Source organism: Coregonus clupeaformis, unplaced genomic scaffold (assembly GCF_020615455.1).
Source record: "Coregonus clupeaformis isolate EN_2021a unplaced genomic scaffold, ASM2061545v1 scaf0561, whole genome shotgun sequence".
Lineage (NCBI taxonomy): Eukaryota > Metazoa > Chordata > Actinopteri > Salmoniformes > Salmonidae > Coregonus > Coregonus clupeaformis.
Genome location: NW_025534016.1, coordinates 203,910 through 227,919, shown reverse-complemented (window position 1 = coordinate 227,919; position 24,010 = coordinate 203,910). Strand labels below are relative to the sequence as shown.

At 41.0% G+C, this 24,010-nt stretch overlaps 1 protein-coding gene across 1 annotated transcript; it reads left to right on the top strand.

Moving 5' to 3' along the window:
- Window positions 1-727: 727 nt before the first annotated feature.
- Window positions 728-23,211, top strand: LOC121548634. Its single transcript, XM_041860150.2, has 16 exons — window positions 728-1,018; window positions 1,864-1,960; window positions 2,108-2,228; window positions 2,693-2,828; window positions 3,664-3,812; window positions 3,915-4,058; window positions 4,201-4,297; window positions 4,431-4,568; window positions 4,747-4,758; window positions 5,018-5,072; window positions 8,307-8,345; window positions 8,977-9,211; window positions 14,958-15,107; window positions 17,344-17,456; window positions 22,449-22,502; window positions 22,941-23,211. Exons 1-16 carry the CDS (start codon window positions 825-827, stop codon window positions 23,064-23,066), a joined length of 1,860 nt encoding a protein of 619 aa, XP_041716084.1. The 5' UTR covers window positions 728-824; the 3' UTR covers window positions 23,067-23,211.
- The last annotated feature ends 799 nt before the right edge of the window (window positions 23,212-24,010 follow it).

Sequence of the window (24,010 nt, the reverse complement as noted above, 5' to 3'; positions counted from 1 at the left end):
AAAGAATCTGGCCCCTCAGTTACATGAACTGTTGTAATTAAATCATCATCCACCACATCATGAAATTATAGGCATATCTCCCAAATTAAGATGCTGGTAACAGTATGTCTTTGATTTCAACACAACCACTAGTAGGCCTACATCCAAAAACCAAACAATATTGTTTCCCTCTTCATCAATTTACTGGCCAATACAGCAGCAACCTTAGCCAGTTGACCTTATCTGAAGTAATGGCTTAGCCAGTTGACCTTATCTGAAGTAATGGCTTAGCCAGTTGACCTTATCTGAAGTAATGGCTTAGCCAGTTGACCTTATCTGAAGTAATGGCTTAGCCAGTTGACCTTATCTGAAATAATTTGTGCATTCGACATTACAGCCTACTTGAAAGGCGAGACAAGACCGACTGATCTACAAATCACCTTGCATCATAAATAACTGCTCAATGTGATTTGTAGATCAGTCAGTCACAATTTACCCATGATACATCACAGTTTTGATGCTCTCGAACGCGGCCATTGACTAGGCAGGTTTGCCTGTAAGCCTACTAAGAGCTAATGTGATGATATAGCGCCACCTTCAGTCTGATTAATGTATTGCCTCTGTCAGGCAGAGGCTCTTCATTGAAGGGTGTGTCCTAACAGTGCTACAGGTGATAGTAATGCCAATAATTGCACAGCAGGAACAACAGGTGACTTTTCAGAGTAATCAGGCAATCGTGTGTTCTTAAAATAGTTTACCTGGAAGAAACTGCTAAATAACATTTAGGACTACCCTGCTTTGCTTCTACTGTTTATTTTTTTCAGCTGCAAAATAGTGACAGAAATATGAAGATTTCAGATAGGCCTGGTGACATGGTCCGTCTCTCTGTTTTACAACATCTTCGTGTGGTTCATGGGATAAAGCTGAAAAACTGTCAAAGAGGGAAAGAGAGAAGTTTTACAGGTGGTACAAAAGTGTTTGGAGTTCCACTGGGGAGTTTGCAGTTGTGCTACGTACCAGTGTATGGGCTGGTACCTTGGTAAGAAGTGCTACGTACCAGTGTATGGGCTGGTACCTTGGTAAGAACTAGGATTGCAGAGGTACCAGTGTATGGGCTGGTACCTTGGTAAGAACTAGGATTGCAGAGGTACCGGTAATTTACGGAAGTTACTCCAATCTTCAGTAATTGCCATAAAATTCTATTAATTATCACAATCTAATCTAACTTTTATTTATATATTAGTATACCTTTTTTTTTATATATATATTTGTGTCCATATTGTCTATATGTTTCTAGGAGATATGCCATATTGTTCAAGAGAAAATAGCCTATTTAATGAAAAAAAGCATCTAATCAACAATGGCATTATTTTCAATTACCTCTCCAACTTTTGACTTTTTTTCACAACTGCCACCAGTTTGACACCAAAACATTGGTAATGAATCCATATTGACATAGTAAAATATGTGTATAATATAAAGGATATTAAATGCTGAAACTCATATTAAACACCAATGGTAATGACTATATATTTAGGGTAATGTTTTACAACTATCGTTCTATTTTTATTTAAAAATCGTATTTAATGATTTCATATTTTACATGTGATTAGGGCAAGGGATAATTAGACACTTGTGATAATCTGAAGTACCCGAAAGGGCCACTAGAGTTCTTGATAGATTACATAAAATCCTTTAAAAGATACCAAATCCCGGTAGTTAACTTTGAAAGTTTCCAGTAAAATACCCTCCCTTTGCTACCTTAGTAAGAACACACACAGGCTCTATTCTAACAATGAACAATTTTAATGCAACACATCCACATTGTACAACTGAAGTGACAAATAAGAATTCATATTGTTAATATTACAATTTTAAATGTAGCTTTCTAGTGTATGCCTGTGAGCATCTACTGGGGTATGCTGGGACTGATGGTCTTTTCAGAAAATCCGGCTCTGTTGTTCGTCTGAGGACCCTCAGGGTAAGTGTGACTTCAACATGCACAGATTCCTTTAGTTGCTGATCGAAGGATGTCAATTGAAACCTTGTTTTTGTTATCTGATGGACTCTGGACTCTCTCTCTCTCACACCCTCCCTCTTTCCCACCACACCTCCAACAATATCACAGGCTAAACTAGACCACGGGGAGGCCTGTCTGTCCACAGCCCTCCCCTGTGACGTGGCCAGCCTTTTGAAGCTGTTCTGCCGTGAGCTTCCAGACCCTCTATTCCCCTCAGACCTCCACTCAGGTAGGCAGCCTAGAGGTGAGCTGGTAACCGGAGGGTCGCTGGTTTAAATCCCAGCTCTAATGGGGAAATTCTGAGCCCATATTCATAAAAGCGTCTCAGAATAGAATTGCTGATCTAGGATCAGGATCATGAATACAGGTCCTCGTGTGAAGTGGTCCCACATGTACATGTTACTTCAACTACCTCAACTAGCCGGTGCCCCCGCACATTGACTCTGCACCGGTACCCCCCCCTGTATTTATAGCCTCCCTACTGTTATTTTATTTGACTTCTGCTCTTTTTTTCTCAACACTTTTTTTGTTTTATTTTTTACTTTTTTTGTAAAAATAAATGCACTGTTGGTTAAGGGCTGTAAGTAAGCATTTCACTGTAATGTCTGTTGTATTCGGTGCATTTGACCAGTAAAATTTGATTTGAAGTGAGTCTGTGACAGTAATAGACAACAGTACTCTTTCTTTCTCCAGCCCTGCTGAAGGCCCAGCTACTGCCTACCGTGGAGGAGAGGGCCTCAGCCACCCAGCTGCTGTCCTGCCTACTGCCTGACAGGAACTCTGCCTTCCTCAGATACTTCTTCCACTTCCTCTCAAAGGTCTCCCACAGGTAATATGTTTGGAGATAATATTGCTATTGTGGGGGGAATAGCAGGCAACAGGGAAAGTGCACTAGACCGTTCACTCTGCTACCGTCCGGCAAACGGTACCAGAGCATCGGCTTTCGGACCAGCAGGTTCCGAGACAGCTACTACCCCCAAGCCATAAGACTGCTAAATAGCCATAAGACTGCTAAATAGTTAGTCTGGGTAACCATTAATTTTCTGCACTGACTCTATCCACACTCACAAGACTTATACTCATCATATGCTGCTGCTAATCTGTTCTTTATTTTACTCTTATTATTATCTATCCTGATGCCTAGTCACTTTACCCTGCCTTCATGTACAGTACATATCTACCTCAAATACCTCATGTCCCTGTACATTGATCTGGTACTGGTACTCTCTGTATATAGCTATTACCCCTGAACATTGATCTGGTACTGGTACTCCCTGTATATAGCTCTATTCTTCTGTATTTTATTCCTCTTGAGTTTTTATTTTATTTTTTACTCCGCATCCTTGAAGGGCTTGGAAAGCAAGCATTTCATAGTAAAGTCTATACCCGTTGTATTCGGCGCATGTGACAAATACAATTTGATTTGAAGCGTAGCTCTTGTGCCATAAAGGTCCAGACCATTCTTTTTTGGAACTCACGGTCTTGTGCTGTGAAATATATATATATATATATATATATATATATATTTGCATGGATCTCAGACTGAGATAAAATAATAATATACCTTTTTGTCTAGCAGAAGCTATTGATCCAGAGTGACCTGCAGTACGGTTCTTACTGAGATCATCTACTGTCTTCTCTCTGCCTTGCTTTCCCGTTCTAAGGTGTGCAGAGAACAGGATGACCAATAGTAACCTGGCTGTGATCTTTGCCCCGAGCCTGCTTCCTCCCAGCCACAGAAAAGAGGGGATGGACACGTGCATGAAATTCAAGGCCGTGGTCCGTACCTTCATAGAGAATGACCATTCATTCGGTATGGCTCTTACACCCTTCACTCTCCACCTTGATTGCTTTCACCCCATCAGATTATTGCAGATGGAGGACAGGACTCGTATGACGATGTCTCTGTCTATAGGTGTGGTTCCTCAGGTGGTCGTGGAGGGCAGCCCAGGTCATGCTGAGATGTCTCCCTGCAGGAAGAAACGGACCCTCAGAAAGAGTCTGGGTTTGGAGGCCTTCCCAGATATTCAGCTTTTCAGGAGCAACACCTTTTGCTCCGGTACATGTTTACAAGAATCTATTTTTCCACATACATTTGGTCTGTCAGATTGTGTGCAGTATAATGACAATGTTTCAGAGACTTCATTTGAACTTGTGATAATTCGTGATTGCACCTTGATGAAATCAACTTCTTTGCCCAGGGCAACCAGGCACAAGTCTTTCAGCCCTGTTGGCCAGGTCTCCCTCCGTCCCAGTGAGGACAGAGAGCTGCAGAGTACAGAACAAAACATTCAAAAGGTAAAATTAGTTTTGTATGGTATTCTCTTTTCTACAAAGCGACGCGAAACTGAGCAAGGTGGGGTCCTGCCCCACTTAGGATGGGTGGAACTATTAACTCGAACAGTTTAATTCCCTGTCCATCCCTCCTCAGAATGGATTCGGGAAACGTTGGGTGTTTTTCGACCAAAAGGCTGAAGGGAGGTGACAGTGTCCCCAGGTATCATGGTCTGTCTGGTCTGGGAAAGCTGAACCTAACCACCTGGAAGAGCAGGAGACGCACCACTCTATAGTCTCATATCAAATAGATAGAGAGAGCTCTATTCTTTAGACATAAAGGCCCATATGTCAGTTGTCATTGTTTTTGCATTGAATATGAAAATGAAGGCCTATGAATGTCACATTTTATTGTAAATACATTTTATCTATTGTTAGTCTATTTGACTTGATATTTAATTTATTTCCTGTAGTCCAACATGTCTGTAAAACTAAAATGTGTTTTAATAAATAGGCTTATTTTAATACTTTTTCTTTGGAGTCAAATTTATGAAAATACTATTTTAGCCATGTCTTAGGCTATTGCATGCCTGTCTGCTAATTTGTAAAGCACACAAGAAAACCAATATGGCACCCTGATGGGCTTAATTATTAACATTGTCTGCCGACCAATGACATTCACGGAGATGCCAGTTATTTTCGGAGCCTGGCAACAGCGGTAGGCTGATCAACTGTGGAGCGAAGACCGACCGCATCCTCGGTCAGCATCACTAGCTCTTCTTCGCGTCCAGGATACACGGTAAGGGAAACGCTACATGGTAACGTTAAGATAAATATCGAATAGGCCTTTTCGATATGCCTATAATATTGAAAACGTTGCATCTGTTGAATTAATCTATTTTGTTGGTGTATCTAATCTTGGGATGACTGTTGCGGCCTCTGTCGCATATTTCCCTCTGACGTAGACCTAAACGTCTGATGGCGCACCTACATTTTGTTTCCACAGAAAAGAGGCAAACGCACATATGCCTTAATTCCATATAGGGCAATATTTGATTATAGGGCTAATTGGGACAATGCATGCTACATACATTTAGATGTATTTCCATCATGGCCATATGATTTAAAGATAGACAACACCGTTTTATGTGCGTAATTTTTGATTTATTATGATGGTTAGGCTATGCGCATGCCTACCTTATTTAGGCATCAACAGCGGTATTTGGACCTAAGGCGATTCGTATGTCTGAATGGTGTGTGATATTATTAGCCTATAGGGGGAACATCAATATGGTTTATTTGCACCTGCCTTCTGTAAACCAACTGTTAAATAATGGCTGTCCAGACAAAATTAAAATAATAATTGTGAAATTTGATCAGGTAACAATGTAGATGCCAGCTTCCAGTGGCATAACGCAGTTTCACAGGCCACGAGGTATTTTTAAATGTTTGTGCAGAGAGAAATATGTGCAGTTTTCTAGCTAGGGACAATCTCAACTTTTTTCCCCCCACATTTGTCTTTAATATTAACATTTACAATATTTTGATAGACGAAAGTATCAGCTGTCACACCATGTAAAGGAACAACCATAAAAAAATAAAGGTTTTATAAAATGCAACTAACTGGATTTGTCAACTCTGCCAGACACCATAAGGCATTTCATTTTTACAATTATTGTCCCAACAGGTGTTTAAAGGCCTTGATTGTTTAATTCTATCAGAGGATTCAAATATGTAATATGCAAATCTCCCAACTTATTTTTGTTTTGTTTTATAGCACTATAAAATGCTTTGGGGGCATTTGTTCTAGATTTAGAACAAAACATTTTTAAAGGAAGCATCCCTTAGGTCTAGCACAGCAAATACTTCAATTGTTCAAGCATAAAAGCTGCAGAACAGTGATTACAATATATTTTTTTTCTCTCTCAATATTGACAAAAACAAATAGATCTTAAGGGGGTTAGCCATCAGTGATGGAGTTGACAACAGAGTTCAATACAAACATTTGTAAAATATGAAAATGATTCATTTTGAAAATCCCCAATAAAAACAACCGTTCTATCAGATCGGTTTACGGAATTGATTAATATATATATTATTTTTTTCATTCAAGTGGTATACACAGTAGCAATTTAGTTTTTCCTCAGTTGATTTATTACTCTAGCACATAGATACAAATGTGTTACATTTAATTATCTGGCAGATGGAGTTGACAGTTTATGGTTGTGACCATGGTGATAACAATATTGTTGTAAATCTATCAAAAGTAGAGGACTTTATAGACCGAGTGGCCTTGTTTCGCTACATGTAATGAGTACATGACGGGGTCCTTATGGTATAGCTGACCCTGCTCATTCCTGATTCATTTACAGTGCCTTCAGAAAGTATTCAGACCCCTTGACTTATTCCAAATGTTGTTGTGTTACAGCCGGAGTTCAAAATGGATTACATATATTTTTTTTAAATCTCACCCATCTACACACTACCCGATAATCACACATTGAAAACATGTTTTTAGAAATGTTAGCACATACTGTATCTCATTTACATAAGTATTCACACCCCTGAGTCAATAGTTTGTAGAAGCACCTTTGGCAGTGATTACAGCTGTGAGTCTTTCTGGGTAAGTGCTTTCCACACCTCGATTGTACAACATTTGCCCATTGTTATTTTCAAAATTCTTCAAGCTCTGTCGAATTGGTTGTTGATCTTTGCTAGACAACCATTTTCAGGTCTTGCCATAGATTTTCAAGCAGATTTAAGTCAACTAACTCGGCCACTCAGGAACATTCACTGTCTTCTTGGTAAACAACTCCAGTGTAGATTTGGCTTTGTGTTTTTTAGGTTATTGTCCTGCTGAAATGTGAATTCATCTCCCAGTGTCTGTTGGAAAGCACACTGAACCTGGTTTTCCTCTAAGATTTTGCTTGAATATGGAGAGTTGTACTGTACTCATTAATGTGCTGCATTGGATTTGCCCCAAACATAACACTTTGTGTTCAGGACAAAAAATGAATTGCTTTGCCACATTTTGCAGTGTTACTTTAGTGCCTTGTGGCAAACCAGATGCATGTTTTGGTATATTTTTTCTATACAGGCTTCTTTCTTTTCACTCTGTCAATTAGGTTAGTATTGTGGAGTAACTATAATGTTGTTGATCCATCCTCAGTTTTCTATCACAGCCATTAAACTCTGTAACTGTTTTAAAGTCACCATTGGCTTCATGGTGAAATCCCTGAGCGGTTTCCTTCCTCTCTGGCAACTGAATTAGGAAGGACGCCTGTATCTTTGTAGTGACTGGGTGTATTGATACACCATCCAAAGTGTAATTCATAGCTTCACCCTGCTCAAAGGGATATTCAATGTGTGTTTTTTTTTTTTTTTTACACCAATCTACCAATAGGTGCCCTTCTTTGCGAGGCATTGGTAAACCTCCCTGGTCTTTGTGGTTGAATCTGTTTGAAATTCACTTCTTGACTGAGGGACCTTACAGATAATTGTATGTGTTGGGTACAGAGATGAGGTAGTCATTCAAAAATCATGTTAAACACTATTATTACACACAGAGTAAGTCATGCAACTTATTGTGACTTGTTACTCCAGAACTTATTTCGGCTTGCCATAACAAAGGGGTTACCAAATCTCCGGACACATCTTTAGGAATCAAAGTTTCAAGAAAGATGTTCTTGAAAGTCACAGAGCGCTATTGCGGGAAACTAAATATTATAATTTTTCAGTTAATATTGATTATTGCCAGTTTCTAGAATTTTAAACAGTTTTTTTGAGGGTTTGAAATTGGGATCCTTTGCTCCAGACAAGGGCATTTCCAGGCCGATATGGAAATTAATAATATTGAAAGTATTTAGAAAATTCTCAAAACAAGTCTTTTCCCTTATAAAATTATCCTAAATGTACATTTTAAGCTCAAATAATGGAACAACATTTTTACTATAAAAAATAAAGTTTACCTGCTGGACAAGGATTGTCCCGACTTTCAAGAATTCTTGAGCTAATTTCCTGCTTTTCCACACAGTTTGCCACGAGCCTGAGAGAAAACATAGCAGTTTTAAAGGTAATTTCCTGTAATAAAAAAAATAAAAAATTCATAGTTTATGACATGTTCATAGTGTGTGCTCTCTGGTAAGCTTGTGTGCTACACTAGTGCCTCCGTTAAAGCCTGCCACCTTATCCTTCAAAGGAGACCTTTATAAGTGCCTAATTGTCCTTTTATCCACTGTGTTTAGTTTAGTTTTTGTTTATGCATACATGTGTATAGATGATGTAATGCATTATTAATGACGTCTGTGCCATGTTTGACTTTGGTCCACAATGTGGTAAAAAAAATTATATATGTATTTTATTCTGGAGTGACACAAATAAAAATGTTCTAACTCTATACAATTTTCGAATGGGTTAATGATGGTTCTTGTCAGATGGACTTTCCTCTGATGAAATATAATATAATTAGTAGAACAAGTTTTTCAGTTGCATTTTCTATTAAATACATTAAACACAGCATATAGGCCTATCATACATTATAAGCATTATTATTTTTTCTGTTATGAATGTATTGTAATGTTTTTAAAATTGTATAACTGCCTTAATTTTGCAGGACCCCAGGAAGAGTAGCTGCTGCCTTGGCAGCAGCTAATGGGGATCCATAATAAATACAAATAAGCAACGCTGTTTTTATTTCCCTATAGCCGACACCAGAGATGGGTTCGGCGATGAGGTTGAGTAGAACAGTGCTGCTGATCATTCTGGTATGTATAGCGGGGTTGGCATCGGCCCGGAGCCCCCGCACAGCAGACCAGGTATCTGAGGCCGACATTCAGCGTCTCCTACACGGAGTCATGGAGCAGCTGGGTATCGCTCGGCCCAGGGTCGAGTACCCCGCTCACCAGGCCACCAACATCGTGGGGCCACAGAGCATCCAAGGTAGGTGATTATGGTCCATGATTTCTAATAATAATGTATGGGTTAAAGGAGTTGTCTGTTATAGTCATGGGGATGGATAGTAGTAGTCTATTTTGTGCTCATTCTGTATCAAATGTTATTGGTCAATAACCAGGTTTCCATCCAACTATTTAATGAGGCTTAATTACCTGACGCATAAATAAACTCACTACAGGCCTTATGGAAACAGTCTGTAAAATGTCCCAATGTCGACTAAACAAAATACGCAAGACAAGGTGGGATCTTTTTTTTTGTCGGTGAAATTGATTGTGACAATTGCGGTGGAAATGCTTTCATGTGCAAATATTGATACAAAAACTATCATATCGCAGTAAACTTGGAGTCAAGCAATGATATGTTTCGTTGTAATACCAAAGATGATCTATTATATTGACAAGATAGTCCAGTGACTGCTCTAACAACGAGCTGTATAAGGCCATAAGAAAACAAGAAAATGCTAATCCAGAAGCGGTGCTCCTAGTGGCCGGGGACTTTAAAGCAGGCAAACTTAAATCCGTTTTACCTAATTTCTACCAGCATGTCACGTGCAACCAGAGGAAAAAAAAACTCTAGACCACCTTTACTCCACACACAGAGACGCATACAAAGCTCTCCCTCGCCCTCCATTTGGCAAATCTGACCATAATTCTATCCTCCTGATTCCTGCTTACAAGCAAAAACAAAAGCAGGAAGTACCAGTGACTCGCTCATTATGGAAGTGTTCAGATGACGCGGATGCTACGCTACAGGACTGTTTTGCTAGCACAGACTGGAATATGTTCTGGGATTCATCCAATGGCTTTGAGGAGTATACCACCGCAGTCATCGGCTTCATCAATACAGTGAGGGAAAAAAGTATTTGATCCCCTGCTGATTTTGTACGTTTGCCCACTGACAAAGACATGATCAGTCTATAATTTTAATGGTAGGTTTATTTGAACAGTGAGAGACAGAATAATAACAAAATAATCCATGAAAAACGCATGTCAAAAATGTTATAAATTGATTTGCATTTTAATGAGGGAAATAAGTATTTGACCCCTCTGCAAAACATGACTTAGTACTTGGTGGCAAAACCCTTGTTGGCAATCACAGAGGTCAGACGTTTCTTGTAGTTGGCCACCAGGTTTGCACACATCTCAGGAGGGATTCTGTTCCACTCCTCTTTGCAGATCTTCTCCAAGTCATTAAGGTTTCGAGGCTGATGTTTGGCAACTCGAACCTTCAGCTCCCTCCACAGATTTTCTATGGGATTGAGGTCTGGAGACTGGCTAGGCCAATCCAGGACCTTAATGTGCCACTCCTTTGTGGCCTTGGCCGTGTGTTTTGGGTCATTGTCATGCTGGAATACCCATTCACGACCCATTTTCAATGCCCTGGCTGAGGGAAGGAGGTTCTCAGCCAAGATTTGATGGTACATGGCCCCGTCCATCGTCCCTTTGATGCGGTGAAGTTGTCCTGTCCCCTTAGCAGAAAAACACCCCCAAAGCATAATGTTTCCACCTCCATGTTTGACGGTGGGGATGGTGTTCTTGGGGTCATAGGCAGCATTCCTCCTCCTTCAAACACGGCGAGTTGAGTTGATGCCAAAGAGCTCGATTTTGGTCTCATCTGACCACAACACTTTCACCCAGTTCTCCTCTGAATCATTCAGATGTTCATTGGCAAACTTCAGACGGGCCTGTATATATGCTTTCTTGAGCAGGGGGACCTTGCGGGCGCTGCAGGATTTCAGTCCTTCACGGCGTAGTGTGTTACCAATTGTTTTCTTGGTGACTATGGTCCAAGCTGCCTTGAGATCATTGACAAGATCCTCCCGTGTAGTTCTGGGCTGATTCCTCACTGTTCTCATGATCATTGCAACTCCACGAGGTGAGATCTTGCATGGAGCCCCAGGCAAAGGGAGATTGACAGTTATTTTGTGTTTCTTCCATTTGTGAATAATCACACCAACTGTTGTCACCTTCTCACCAAGCTGCTTGGCGATGGTCTTGTAGCCCATTCCAGCCTTGTGTAGGTCTATAATCTTGGCCCTGACATCCTTGGGGAGCTCTTTGGTCTTGGCCATGGTGGAGTGTTTGGAATCTGATTGATTGATTGCTTCTGTGGACAGGTGTCTTTTATACAGGTAACAAACTGAGATTAGGAGCACCCCCTTTAAGATTGTGCTCCTAATCTCAGCTTGTTACCTGTATAAAAGACACCTGGGAGCCAGAAATCTTTCTGATTGAGAGGGGGTCAAATACTTATTTCCCTCATTAAAATGCAAATCAATTTATAACATTTTTTACATGCGTTTTTCTGGATTTTTTTGTTGTTATTCTATCTCTCACTGTTCAAATAAACCTACCATTAAAATTATAGACTGATCATTGCTTTGTCAGTGGGCAAACGTACAAAATCAGCAAGGGGATCAAATACTTTTTTCCCTCACTGTAAGTGCATTGACGACGTCGTCCCCACAGTGACCATACGTACAGTGCCTTGCAAAATAATTCATCCCCTTGGCGTTTTTCCTATTTTGTTGCATTACAACCTGTAATTTAAATTGATTTTTATTTGGATTTCATGCAATGGACATACACAAAATAGTCCAAATTGGTGAAGTGAAATGAAAAAAAATAACTTGTTTCAAAAAATTCTACAAAATAAATAGCGGAAAGTGGTGCGTGCATATGTATTCACCCCCTTTGCTATGAAGCCCCTAAATATGATCTGGTGCAACCAGTTACCTTCAGGAGTCACATAATTATTTAAATAAAGTCCACCTGTGTGCAATCTAAGTGTCACATGATCTGTCACATGATCTCAGTATATATACACCTGTTCTGAAAGGCCCCAGAGTCTGCAACACCACTAAGCAAGGGGCACCACCAAGCAAGCGGCACCATGAAGACAAAGGAGCTCTCCAAACAGGTCAGGGACAAAGTTGTGGAGAAGTACAGATCACAGTTGGGTTATAAAAAAATATCAGAAACTTTGAACATCCCACGGAGCACCATTAAATCCATTATTAAAAAATTGAAAGAATATGGCACCACAACAAACTTGCCAAGAGTGGGCCGCCCACCAAAACTCACGGACCAGGCAAGGATGGCATTAATCAGAGATGCAACAAAGAGACCAAATATAACCCTGAAGAAGCTGCAAAGCTCCCCAGTGGAGATTGGAGTATCTGTCCATAGGACCACTTTAAGCCGTACACACCACAGAGCTGGGCTTTACGGAAGAGTGGCCAGAAAAAAGCCATTGCTTAAAGAAAGAAATAAGCAAACACGTTTGGTGTTTACTAAAAGCCATGTGGGAGACTCCCCAAACATATGGAAGAAGGTACTCTAGTCAGATGAGACTAAAATTGAGCTTTTTGGCCATCAAGGAAAACGCCATGTCTGGCGCAAACCCAACACCTCTCATCACACCGAGAACACCATTCCCACAGTGAAGCATGGTGGTGGCAGCATCATGCTGTGGGGATGTTTTTCATTGGCAGGGCCTGGGAAACTGGTCAGAATTTAAGGAATGATGGATGGTGCTAAATACAGGGAAATTCTTGAGGGAAACCTGTTTCAGTCTTCCAGAGATTTGAGACTGGGACAGAGGTTCACCTTCCAGCAGGACAATGACCCTAAGCATACTGCTAAAGCAACACTCGAGTGGTTTAAAGGGAAACATTTAAATGTCTTGGAATGGCCTAGTCAAAGCCCAGACCTCAATCCAATTGAGAATCAGTGGTATGACTTAAAGATTGTTGTACACCAGCAGAACCCATCCAACTTGAAGGAGCTGGAGCAGTTTTGCCTTGAAGAATGGGAAAAAATCCCAGTGGCACCGTAAGGTGCTACAGAGGGTAGTGCGTACGGCCCAATACATCACTGGGGCCAAGCTTCCTGCCATCCAGGACCAATATACTAGGCGGTGTCAGAGGAAGGCACAAAAAATTGTCAAAGACTCCAGTCACCCTAGTCATAGACTGTTCTCTCTGCTACCGCACGGCAAGGGGTACCGGAGCGCCAAGTCTAGGTCCAAAAGGCTCTTTAACAACTTCTACTCCCAAGCCAAAAGACTGCTGAACAATTAATCAAATTGCCACCCGGACTATTTACGTTGAAGGCGGAGGTAGCGATCCTGCTGCTGGGTTGTTGCCCTCCTACGGCCTCCTCCACGTCTCCTGATGTACTGGCCTGTCTCCTGGTAGCGCCTCCATGCTCTGGACACTACGCTGACAGACACAGCAAACCTTCTTGCCACAGCTCGCATTGATGTGCCATCCTGGATGAGCTGCACTACCCGAGCCACTTTTGTGGGTTGTAGACTCCGTCTCATACTACCACTAGAGTGAAAGCACCGCCAGCATTCAAAAGTGACCAAAACATCAGCCAGGAAGCATAGGAACTGAGAAGTGGTCTGTGGTCACCACCTGCAGAACCACTCCTTTATTGGGGGTGTCTTGCTAATTGCCTATAATTTCCACCTGTTGTCTATTCCATTTGCACAACAGCATATGAAATGTATTGTCAATCAGTGTTGCTTCCTATGTGGACAGTTTGATTTCACAGAAGTGTGATTGACTTGGAGTTACATTGTGTTGTTTAAGTGTTCCCTTTTATTTTTTTGAGCAGTGTATAACCTACCCTGTCCACTGTATCAGCGAGCTGTCTAGAGCATGCACCAAAACCAGACAGGGCAAGTCTTTTTGTGACAAAACCATCGGTAGAGTTGAAAATGCGATGGAAACCCATTTAATGTAGATTTTCTTTATTCGGTACATGAGAACGTATCCGCAAAAGTGGTTTTTATGTGCACTATGTCATCACGCACATCCTTTTAACCACAACTAGTCAGTTTGATGGAAACACCCCTCTGGTGGGAAAATGTGCATATTGTTTTTATGCAGATTTTAGAATATATGCATGAAAATCTGTCTCCAATTGGATGGAAACCTAGCTAATGAAGTAGAGTAACAACAGGATTGTATCTAACAAAATAAGTTGTCAACTTATTATGTCGACCTAACATGATAGGACAGTATGAAATGGTGTAAGACCATCAGCCTAATTAGTGTATATCTGGGGTGTGTCATGATTTGGCCAACAGTTATGTCTTAGAAATATGTTCTACCCTCAAATGGAGGCAATTTTTTCTAGTTTTTACACAACAGATAGTCATGTTCCCAGTTCAAAGCTTGGGAGAAATCACTCATTTTACATTTTTAGTTATTTAGCAGACGCTCTTATCCAGAGCGACTTAGTTAGTGAGTGCATACATTTATTTTTTATTTATTTTTCATACTGGCCCCCCGTGGGAATCAAACCCACAACCCTGGCGTTGCAATCGCCATGCTCTACCAACTGAGCTAATAATCTATAAGCTATTTTATATTTGCTCCTGACAAATGATAATCAGGAGTATTAAGGGGATATATTCTGTGGGAGAGAGCATGCATCTCAGAGAGAGAACATATTTTGCCAATGGTTATAGTTTCCAGTACCATTATGGAGATTACATTGATCCTTGGGTTTCTGTACTTGGGATTTTGTTTTGGAGATGGAACATGTACATAAATAACAACATAGTGATATCTAGGCTGAGTAGGCGATATTCCTTATTCTAAATGCAATAATCACATTTAAAATGTAAAAACAGAGGTAAACATGTCCCCTCCTTCTCTCTGTCTCTGTCAATGACTAAACAATAAGGTGTCCCTGTCATGCTGTCTTTCTTCCATTAGGTGGCGCCCACGAGGGACTGCAGCACCTGGGTCCCTATGGAAACATCCCCAACATAGTAGCTGAGCTGACAGGGGACAACATCCCTAAAGACTTCAGTGAGGACCATGGATACCCCGACCCTCCTAACCCCTGTCCACTGGGAAAGACAGGTAGACTGTTACCCCGACCCTCCTAACCCCTGTCCACTGGGAAAGACAAGTAGACTGTTACCCCGACCCTCCTAAACCCTGTCCACTAGGAAAGACAGGTAGACTGTTACCCCGACCCTCCTAACCCCTGTCCACTGGGAAAGACAGGTAGACTGTTACCCCGACCCTCCTAACCCCTGTCCACTGGGAAAGACAGGTAGACTGTTACCCCGACCCTCCTAACCCATGTCCACTAGGAAAGACAGGTAGACTGTTACCCCGACCCTCCTAACCCCTGTCCACTGGGAAAGACAGGTAGACTGTTACCCCGACCCTCCTAAACCCTGTCCACTGGGAAAGACAGATAGACTGTTACCCCGACCCTCCTAACCCCTGTCCACTGGGAAAGACAGGTAGACTGTTACCCCGACCCTCCTAACCCCTGTCCACTGGGAAAGACAGGTAGACTGTTACCCCGACCCTCCTAACCCCTGTCCACTGGGAAAGACAGGTAGACTGTTACCCCGACCCTCCTAACCCCTGTCCACTGGGAAAGACAGGTAGACTGTTACCCCAACCCTCCTAACCCCTGTCCACTGGGAAAGACAAGTAGACTGTTACCCCGACCCTCTTAACCCCTGTCCACTGGGAAAGACAGGTAGACTGTTACCCCGACCCTCCTAACCCCTGTCCACTGGGAAAGACAGGTAGACTGTTACCCCGACCCTCCTAACCCCTGTCCACTAGGAAAGACAGGTAGACTGTTACCCCGACCCTCCTAACCCCTGTCCACTGGGAAAGACAGGTAGACTGTTACCCCAACCCTCCTAACCCCTGTCCACTAGGCCCCCAGAAACAGCTTAGCACCTACCAAGGCTATTTCTCCTGGTTGATTTTGTGTGGTTGATTCTTTGTTCTCGGCTCTATTTATTTTGTTGTATAATCTGATGCAGTGCCTTCGGGAAGTATTCAGACCCCTTGACTCTTTCCACATTTTGTTACGTTACAGCCTTGTTCTAAAATGGATAAAATAGTTTTTTCCCCCCTCATCAATCTACACACAATACCCCATAATGACAAAGCAAAAACAGGTTTTTATAAATTTTTGCAAATTTATAAAAATTATATTGCATTTATCATGTTTCACTGTAGGGATGGTGCCAGGTTTCCTCCAGACGTGACGCTTGGCATACAGGCCATATAGTTCAATCTTGGTTTCATCAGACCAGAGAATCTTGTTTCTCATGGTCTGAGAGTCTTTAGGTGCCTTTTGGCAAACTCCAAGCGGGCTGTCATGTGCCTTTTACTGAAGAGTGGCTTCCGTCTGGCCACTCTACCATAAAGACCTGATTGGTGGAGTGCTGCAGAGATGGTTGTCCTTCTGGAAGGTTCTCCCATCTCCACAGAGGAACTCTGGAGCTCTGTCCGTGTGACCATCGGGTTCTTGGTCACCTCCCTGACCAAGGCTCTTCTCCCCTGATTGCTCAGTTTAGCCGGGCGGCCAGCTCTAGGAAGAGTCTTGGTGGTTCCAAACTTCTTCCATTTAAGAATGATGGAGGCCACTGTGTTCTTGGGGACTTTCAATGCTGCAAGTTAAGAGGTCTGAATACTTTCCGAATGCACTGTATATCTCTCAGATTTAGGACAGACACTTTAGAACAAATTTCCTTTTAATTTTTTTGTGGGGACTATCTGTTGTTCTGTGTAGTGAATCTGTTATTCAATGCGTTTGAATGGACTAATAGCAGTAAAGCTAAATTATATTTTAAATCAAAAACTATTTTAATATATTTTTTTGATACTTCAAGGGGTCTTCAAATTCTAAATCAAGTAGCTAAATGATCCTAGGTATGACCTTCTTAAAACAATTCCGTATAGCTTAGTAGAACCCCCCGGCTTAGACAGGGCTTAGACTGTTATGGGTTAAAGCTGCAACAACAGAAAATCCCTCAGCCCCATGCTAAATGTGTAGACTTGCAGGAAATTACCTTGAAAACTGCAAAATGTTGTCTCCGATATCAAGAGGCGGGCCTTTCAAATGTTCCTTCCCAGGGCCCGAGACTTAGTTCGTCCGGGCCGTGCACTGCCGAAGTCATAGTAGAACTCCTTGTATGATATTTTTTATCTCACTCGAGTTGTGTTCTGATTATGTCCCTGATGAATTCGCTATCAAAAAAAAAGGTTTGAGAACCCCTGTCCTATAGTATCTGGCCACAATCTCTGACTTCTGTCCTCTGCTCCCTCTGTTGTACTGCAGCTACAGATGGGTGTCTGGAGAACGCCCCGGACACAGCAGAGTTCAGCAGAGAGTTCCAGAAACATCAGCACCTGTTCGACCCCGAGCACGACTACCCTGCTCTGGCCAAGTGGGTGAGTGACTGGGGTGGTTGCTACGGTTTCTCTGGGTGGAAGTTGCCTATACTATCCCCAAATCAAAAACTGACCTCAGATCAGAGTCAGGGGAAATGTCAGCCTACTCCACTAGGCTCAGGAGTGGATACAGTAAAGCTATGTTCTGTTGAACTAGTCCAGTCCCATCTCCACCCTCTTTTAGGAAAAATATATTGTTTTGATTTCTATTAACTTTCACCACACCCCATCTGTGGACACGTGACAAGTTAACCATAGAAATGTCTTTGTTCCCCGAAAAAGGCTTAATCAATTTGTTTACAATGATTAAAGAAAATAGGCCTTTTCTGTAAAACTAAAAATATATACACTACCGATCAAAAGTTTAGAACACCTACTCATTCAAGGGTTTTTCTTTATTTTTACTATTTTCTACATTGTAGAATAATAGTGAAGACATCAACACTACGAAATAACATATGGAATCATGTAGTAACCAAAAAAGTGTTAATCAAATCAAAATATATTTTATATTTGAGATTCTTCAAGTAGCCACCCTTGATGACAGCTTTGCACACTCTTGGCATTCTCAACCAGCTTCACCTGGAATAATTTTCCAACAGTCTTGAAGGAGTTCCCCACATATGCTGAGCACTTGTTGGCTGCTTTTCCTTCACTCTGCGTTCCGACTCATCCCAAACCATCTCAATTTGGTTGAGGTCAGGGGATTGTGGAGGCCAGGTCATCTGATGCAGCACTCCATCACTCTCCTTCTTGGTAAAATAGCCTGGAGGTGTGTTGGGTCATTGTCCTGTTGAAAAACAAATGATAGTCCCATTAAGCCCAAACCAGATGGGATGGCGTATCGCTGCAGAATGCTGTGGTAGCCATGTTGGTTAAGTGTGCCTTGAATTCTAAATAAATCACAGACAGTGTCACCAGCAAAGCACCCCCACACCATAGCACCTCCTCCTCCATGCTTTATGGTGGGAAATACACATGTTGAGATCATCCGTTCACCAACACCGCATCTCGCAAAGACACAGCGGTTGGAACCAAAAATCTCCAATTTGGACTCCAGAGCAAAGGACATATTTCCACCGGTCGAATATCTATTGCTCGTGTTTTTTGGCCCAAGCAAGTCTCTTCTTCTTATTGGTGTCCTTTAGTAGTGGTTTCTTTGCAGCAATTCGACCATGAAGGCCTGATTCACACAGTCTCCTATGAACAGTTGATGTTGAGATGTGTCTGTTGAACTCTGTGAAGCATTTATTTGGGCTGCAATTTCTGAGGCTGGTAACTCTAATGAACTTATCCTCTGCAGCAGAGGTAACTCTGGGTCTTCCATTCCTGTGGCGGTCCTCATGTGAGCCAGTTTCATCATAGTGTTTGATGGTTTTTGCGACTGCACTTGAAGAAACTTTCAAAGTTATTGAAATGTTCCGTATTGACTGACCTTCATGTCTTAAAGTAATCATGGACTGTCATTTCTCTTTGCTTATTTGAGCTGTTCTCGCCATAATATGGACTGGTCTTTTACCAAATAGGGCTATCTTCTGTATACCACCCCTCTACTTTGTCACAACACAACTGATTGGACAAGGTAGCTGTTCTGGAAAGAGCTAAGAACTTGAGAGGAATGTATATCTTTCTCAACGAGGACTATCCTGAAGCTGTGCGCCAGAAGAGGAAAGAACTTATCCCAGCCATGAAAGCTGCCAGAGCGCGTGGGGACATTGCTTACATCCGCTATGACAGGCTCATTGTCTACCCTCCCTCCCAGAAGCCTGGAAGGGATGAGAGAGCCAAGCCTATGGGTTCGTAGCTTCAACCCCACGGCACACACACACACACACACACACACAAATGGATTAATGGACTGCTGAATGTCTATTTTTTTTATCTTGCTTTGTTTGCTATTTTCAGTATTATGTCTATCACTGATAAGCTACCCAGGAAAGGGCTGAAAATAGCCCATATTAATATATGTAGCCTTAGAAATAAAAAGTTCATGAAATCAATAACTTGTTAACATCAGATAACATTAATATATTAGCCATTTCTGAGACTCACTTAGATAATGCATTTGATGATACAGCAGTAGCAATACAATAATATAACATCTATAGAAGAGACAGAAATGCTTATGGGGGAGGTGTTGCTGTATATATTCAGAGCCATATCCCTGTAATGCTTAGAGAAGATCTTATGTCAAGTTTTATTGTAGTGTTGTTGGATGCAGTGATCACAATATAGTGGCTATATCCAGGAAAGCCAAAGTTCCAACAGCTGGGCCAAAAATAGTGTATAAGAGATCATACAAAATATTTTGCTGTGACTCATATGTGGATGATGTAAAAAATATTTGTTGATGTGATTTAATAAGGAGCATCCAGACACTGCACTTGATGAATTTATGAAATTGCTTCTTCCAATTATTGATAAACATGCACCTGTTAGGAAACTGACTGTTAGAACTGTTAAGGCTCCATGGATTGACGATGGATTGAAAAACTGTATGGTTGAAAGAGACAGGGCAAAAGGAGTGGCTAATAAGTCTGGCTGCACATCTGACTGGTTGACCTACTGCAAATTGAGAAATGATGTGACTAAACTCAACAAAAAGAAGAATAAACTGTATTATGAAGCCAATATCAATTATATAAACTTTGGAGTACTTTAAATGAAATTATGGGAAGAAAGACAAGTTCAACTCCACCTTTCATCGAATCAGATGGCTTATTCATCACAAAACCATTTGATGTTGCCAATTATCTAAATGATTTCTTCATTGGCAAAGTGGGCAAACTTAGGCAGGAATGCTAACAATAAACAGTGAGCCATCGTATTCATGCATTAAAAAAACTAATAATGAAAGAAAATCATTGCAAGTTTGAATTTTGTAAAGTTAGTGTGGGAGAGGTGGAAAAATTGTTATCGATCAATAATGACAAACCTCCTGGCATTGACAACTTAGATGGAAAGCTACTGAGGATGGTAGTTGAATCTATGGCCACTCCTATCTGTCATATCTTTAATCTGAGCCTAGAGGAAAGTATTTGTCCTCAGGCCTGGAGGGAAGCCAAAGTAATTCCGCTACCCAAGAATGGTAAAGTGGCATTTACTGGTTCTAACAGCAGATCTATAAGCTTGCTGCCAGCTCTTAGCAAACTGTTGGAAACAATTGTGTTTGACCAAATACAGTGCTATTTCTCTGTAAACAATTTCACAACAGACTTTCAGCATGCTTATAGGGAAGGGCACTCAACATGTACTGCACTGACACAAATGACTGATGATTGGTTGAAAAAATTGATAATAAGAAGATTGTGGGAGCTGTACTGTTAGATTTCAATGCAGCCTTTGATATTATTGACCATAACCTGTTGTTGAAAAAACGTACGTGTTATGGCTTTTCAACCTCTGCCATATCGTGGATTCAGAGCTATCTATCTAATAGAACTCAAAAGGGTTTTATTTAATGGAAGCTTCTCTAATGCCAAACATGTCAAGTGTGGTGTACCACAGGTCAGCTCTCTAGGTCCTCTACTCTTTTCTATTTTTACCAATGACCTGCCACTGGCATTAAACAAAGCATGTGTGTCCATGTACGCTGATGATTCAACCATATACGTATCAGCAACCACAGCTAATGAAGTCACTGAAACCCTTAACAAAGAGTTGCAGTCTGTTTTGGAATGGGTGGCCACTAATAAACTGGTCCTGAACATCTCTAAAACTAAGAGCATTGTATTTGGTACAAATCATTCCCTAAATTCTAGACCTCAGCTGAATCTGGTAATGAATGGTGTGGCTGTTGAACAAGTTGAGGAGACTAAATTACTTGGCGTTGCCTTAGATCATAAACTATCATGGTCAAAACATATAGATTAAATGGTTGTAAAGATGGGGAGAGTTCTGTCTGTGATAAAGAGATGCTCTGCTTCTTTGACACCACACTCCAAAAAGCAAGTTCTGCAGGCTCTAGTTTTGTCTAATCTTGATTATTGTCCAGTCGTGTGGTCGAGTGCTGCAAGGAAAGACCTAGTTAAGCTGCAGCTGGCCCAAAACAGAGCGGCACGTCTTGCTCTTCATTGTAATCAGAGGGCTGATATAAATACTATGCATGCCAGTCTCTCTTGGCTAAGAGTTGAGGAGAGACTGACTTCATCACTTCTTCTTTTTATAAGAAACATTAATGTGTTGAAAATCCCAAATTGTTTGCATAGTCAACTTACACACAGCTCTGACACACACACTTACCCCACCAGGGGTCTTTTCACAGTCTCCAAATCCAGAACAAATTCATTAAAGTGAACAGTATTATATAGAGCCATTATTGCATGGAACTCCATTCCATCTCATATTGCTCAAATAAACAGCAAACCTGGTTTCAAAAAACAGATAAAGCAACGCCTCACGGCACAACACCTCTCCCCTATTTGACCTAGATAGTTTGTGTATGTATTGATATGTAGGCTACGTGTGCCTTTAAAAAATGTTTATGTAGTTCTGTCCTTGAGCTGTTCTTGTCTATTAATGTTCTATATTATGACATGTTTCATGTTTTGTGTGGACCCCAGGAAGAGTAGCTGCTGCTTTTGCAACAGCTAATGGGGATCCTAATAAAATACGAAATACCAAATGCATTAAGAAGGAAAGAAATTCCACAAATTAACTTTTAAGAAGGCACACCTGTTAATTGAAATGCGTTCCAGGTGACTACCTCATGAAGCTGGTTGAGAGAATGCCAAGGGTGTGCAAAGCTGTCATCAAGGCAAAGGATGGCTACTTTGAAGAATCTCACATTTGTTTGATTTGTTTAACACTTTTTTGGTTACTACATGATTCCATATGTGTCATTTCATAGTTTTTATGTGTTCACTATTATTCTACAATGTAGAAAATAGTTTTAAAAAATAAAGAAAAACCCTTGAATGAGTAGGTGTTCTAAATCTTTTGACCGGTAGTGTATATTTGGCCCTACTCACTTTTTTAAATATTTCCTTTCAGAACAAGGAGCTGTTGTACCAGAAACTGAAGGGAGGACCCAAAAGAAGAAAAAGGGTGGGTCTATAATTGGTTTGTTTCTTCTCAGTTTTCTTTTTTCCTCAGAGAAAAATGTTTTGCTTTCATATAAATTGTCTCTGTGAATCCACATCACCACCATTGATTTGTTATACCCTGAAGGGGATAATGCACATTTAAACTCACATTTCTGGATGAAGTCAAATATATTGTTTCTTTATCCTCAGCACGTTACATTTACATTTCAGTCATTTAGCAGACTCTCTTATCCAGAGCGACTTACATGAGCAATTAGAGTTAAGTGCCTTGCTCAAGGGCACATCGACAGATTTTTCACCTAGTTGGATCGGGGATTAGAACCAGCGACCTTTCGGTTACTGGCACAACGCTCTTAACCACTAAGCTACCAGCACCATGACAACTAAATATTTCCTCTCAAAACAGGAAAGTATCCATCTTACCCTTATTTTATTCCAGAGTGTCAATAACCCCTACCTGATGGGTCAGAGGCTGGACAACGTTGTGGCCAAGAAGTCTGTTCCCCACTACCCAGAAGAGGATGAAGACTATCGCACCACCACTGCAACAGAAATCACCACCTAATCACAAACACTGCTGTTCTATCATTACTGGCCCGCCATGTTCACTTCACATTATCTAAAACTAAAGTAGATTTAAGCAATAAGGCCCGAGGGGGTGTGGTATATGGCCAATATACCACGGCTAAGGGCTGTTCTTAAGCACGATGCAACACGGAGTGCCTGGATACAGCCCTTAGCCGTGGTATATTGGCCATATACCACAAACCCCCAAGGTGCCTTATTGCTATTATAAACTGGTTACCAACGTAATTAGAGCAGTAAAAATAAACGTTTTTTCATACCCATGGTATACGGTCTGATATACCACGGATGTCAGCCAATCAGCATTCAGGGCTCGAACCACCTAGTTTATAATAAAACATATAACATCACATAAGTATCATGAGTGTTCTCTAAATGTGTTACTTTTTCATCATGCCATGTCTTTGTTGAACTACATAGCCTACTAACAATGTTAGATATGGGAACACAGAGGTATATTGAAATGCACCACTTGTGTAAGAAATAATATATTACCATATAGTACTCATCTGTTATTTGTTTTCAATCTATCAAAATTACTGTTGCTCAGGGTGGAAAATGTAACCAGCTTATGAGTTATTTTGTGCCTGTGGTCCACTGTGGCATGCAATTCAGTAATATTAGAGCATGAAGCTGAATGTTGTCTCAATTATATGTTTTTATCAAACCAAAATATGCTGTTTAATCAAGTTGCTGTGATTTAGCTTTTTTTTGGGCTCAGGCCATTAGCAAACTCTCTTGCTGTTTTTTTGCTTTACATTTGCTGTTAATTCTTAATAATATAAAATAAATGATTTACTCAGCAAGTTGCCCAGGTTTGAGTCCGTTTTGAATAGTATTTATCTATCAATCAGAGAGGATGAGGGGCGTTGGAGGGGGTGGGTACATCCCTCTACTGTACTTAAATCTGAGACAGTACAGCTG

What these genes read in the sequence shown, in the direction of transcription:
- LOC121548634 (XM_041860150.2), top strand. Translation starts at nt 825, where the DNA reads ATGAAGATTTCAGATAGGCCTGGTGACATGGTCCGTCTCTCTGTTTTA. An exon ending in AGAGAATGACCATTCATTCG is followed by an intron (nt 3,813 to 3,914) that starts GTATGGCTCTTA and finishes CTCTGTCTATAG; the next exon opens with GTGTGGTTCCTCAGGTGGTC. An exon ending in GAGCAACACCTTTTGCTCCG is followed by an intron (nt 4,059 to 4,200) that starts GTACATGTTTAC and finishes TTCTTTGCCCAG; the next exon opens with GGCAACCAGGCACAAGTCTT.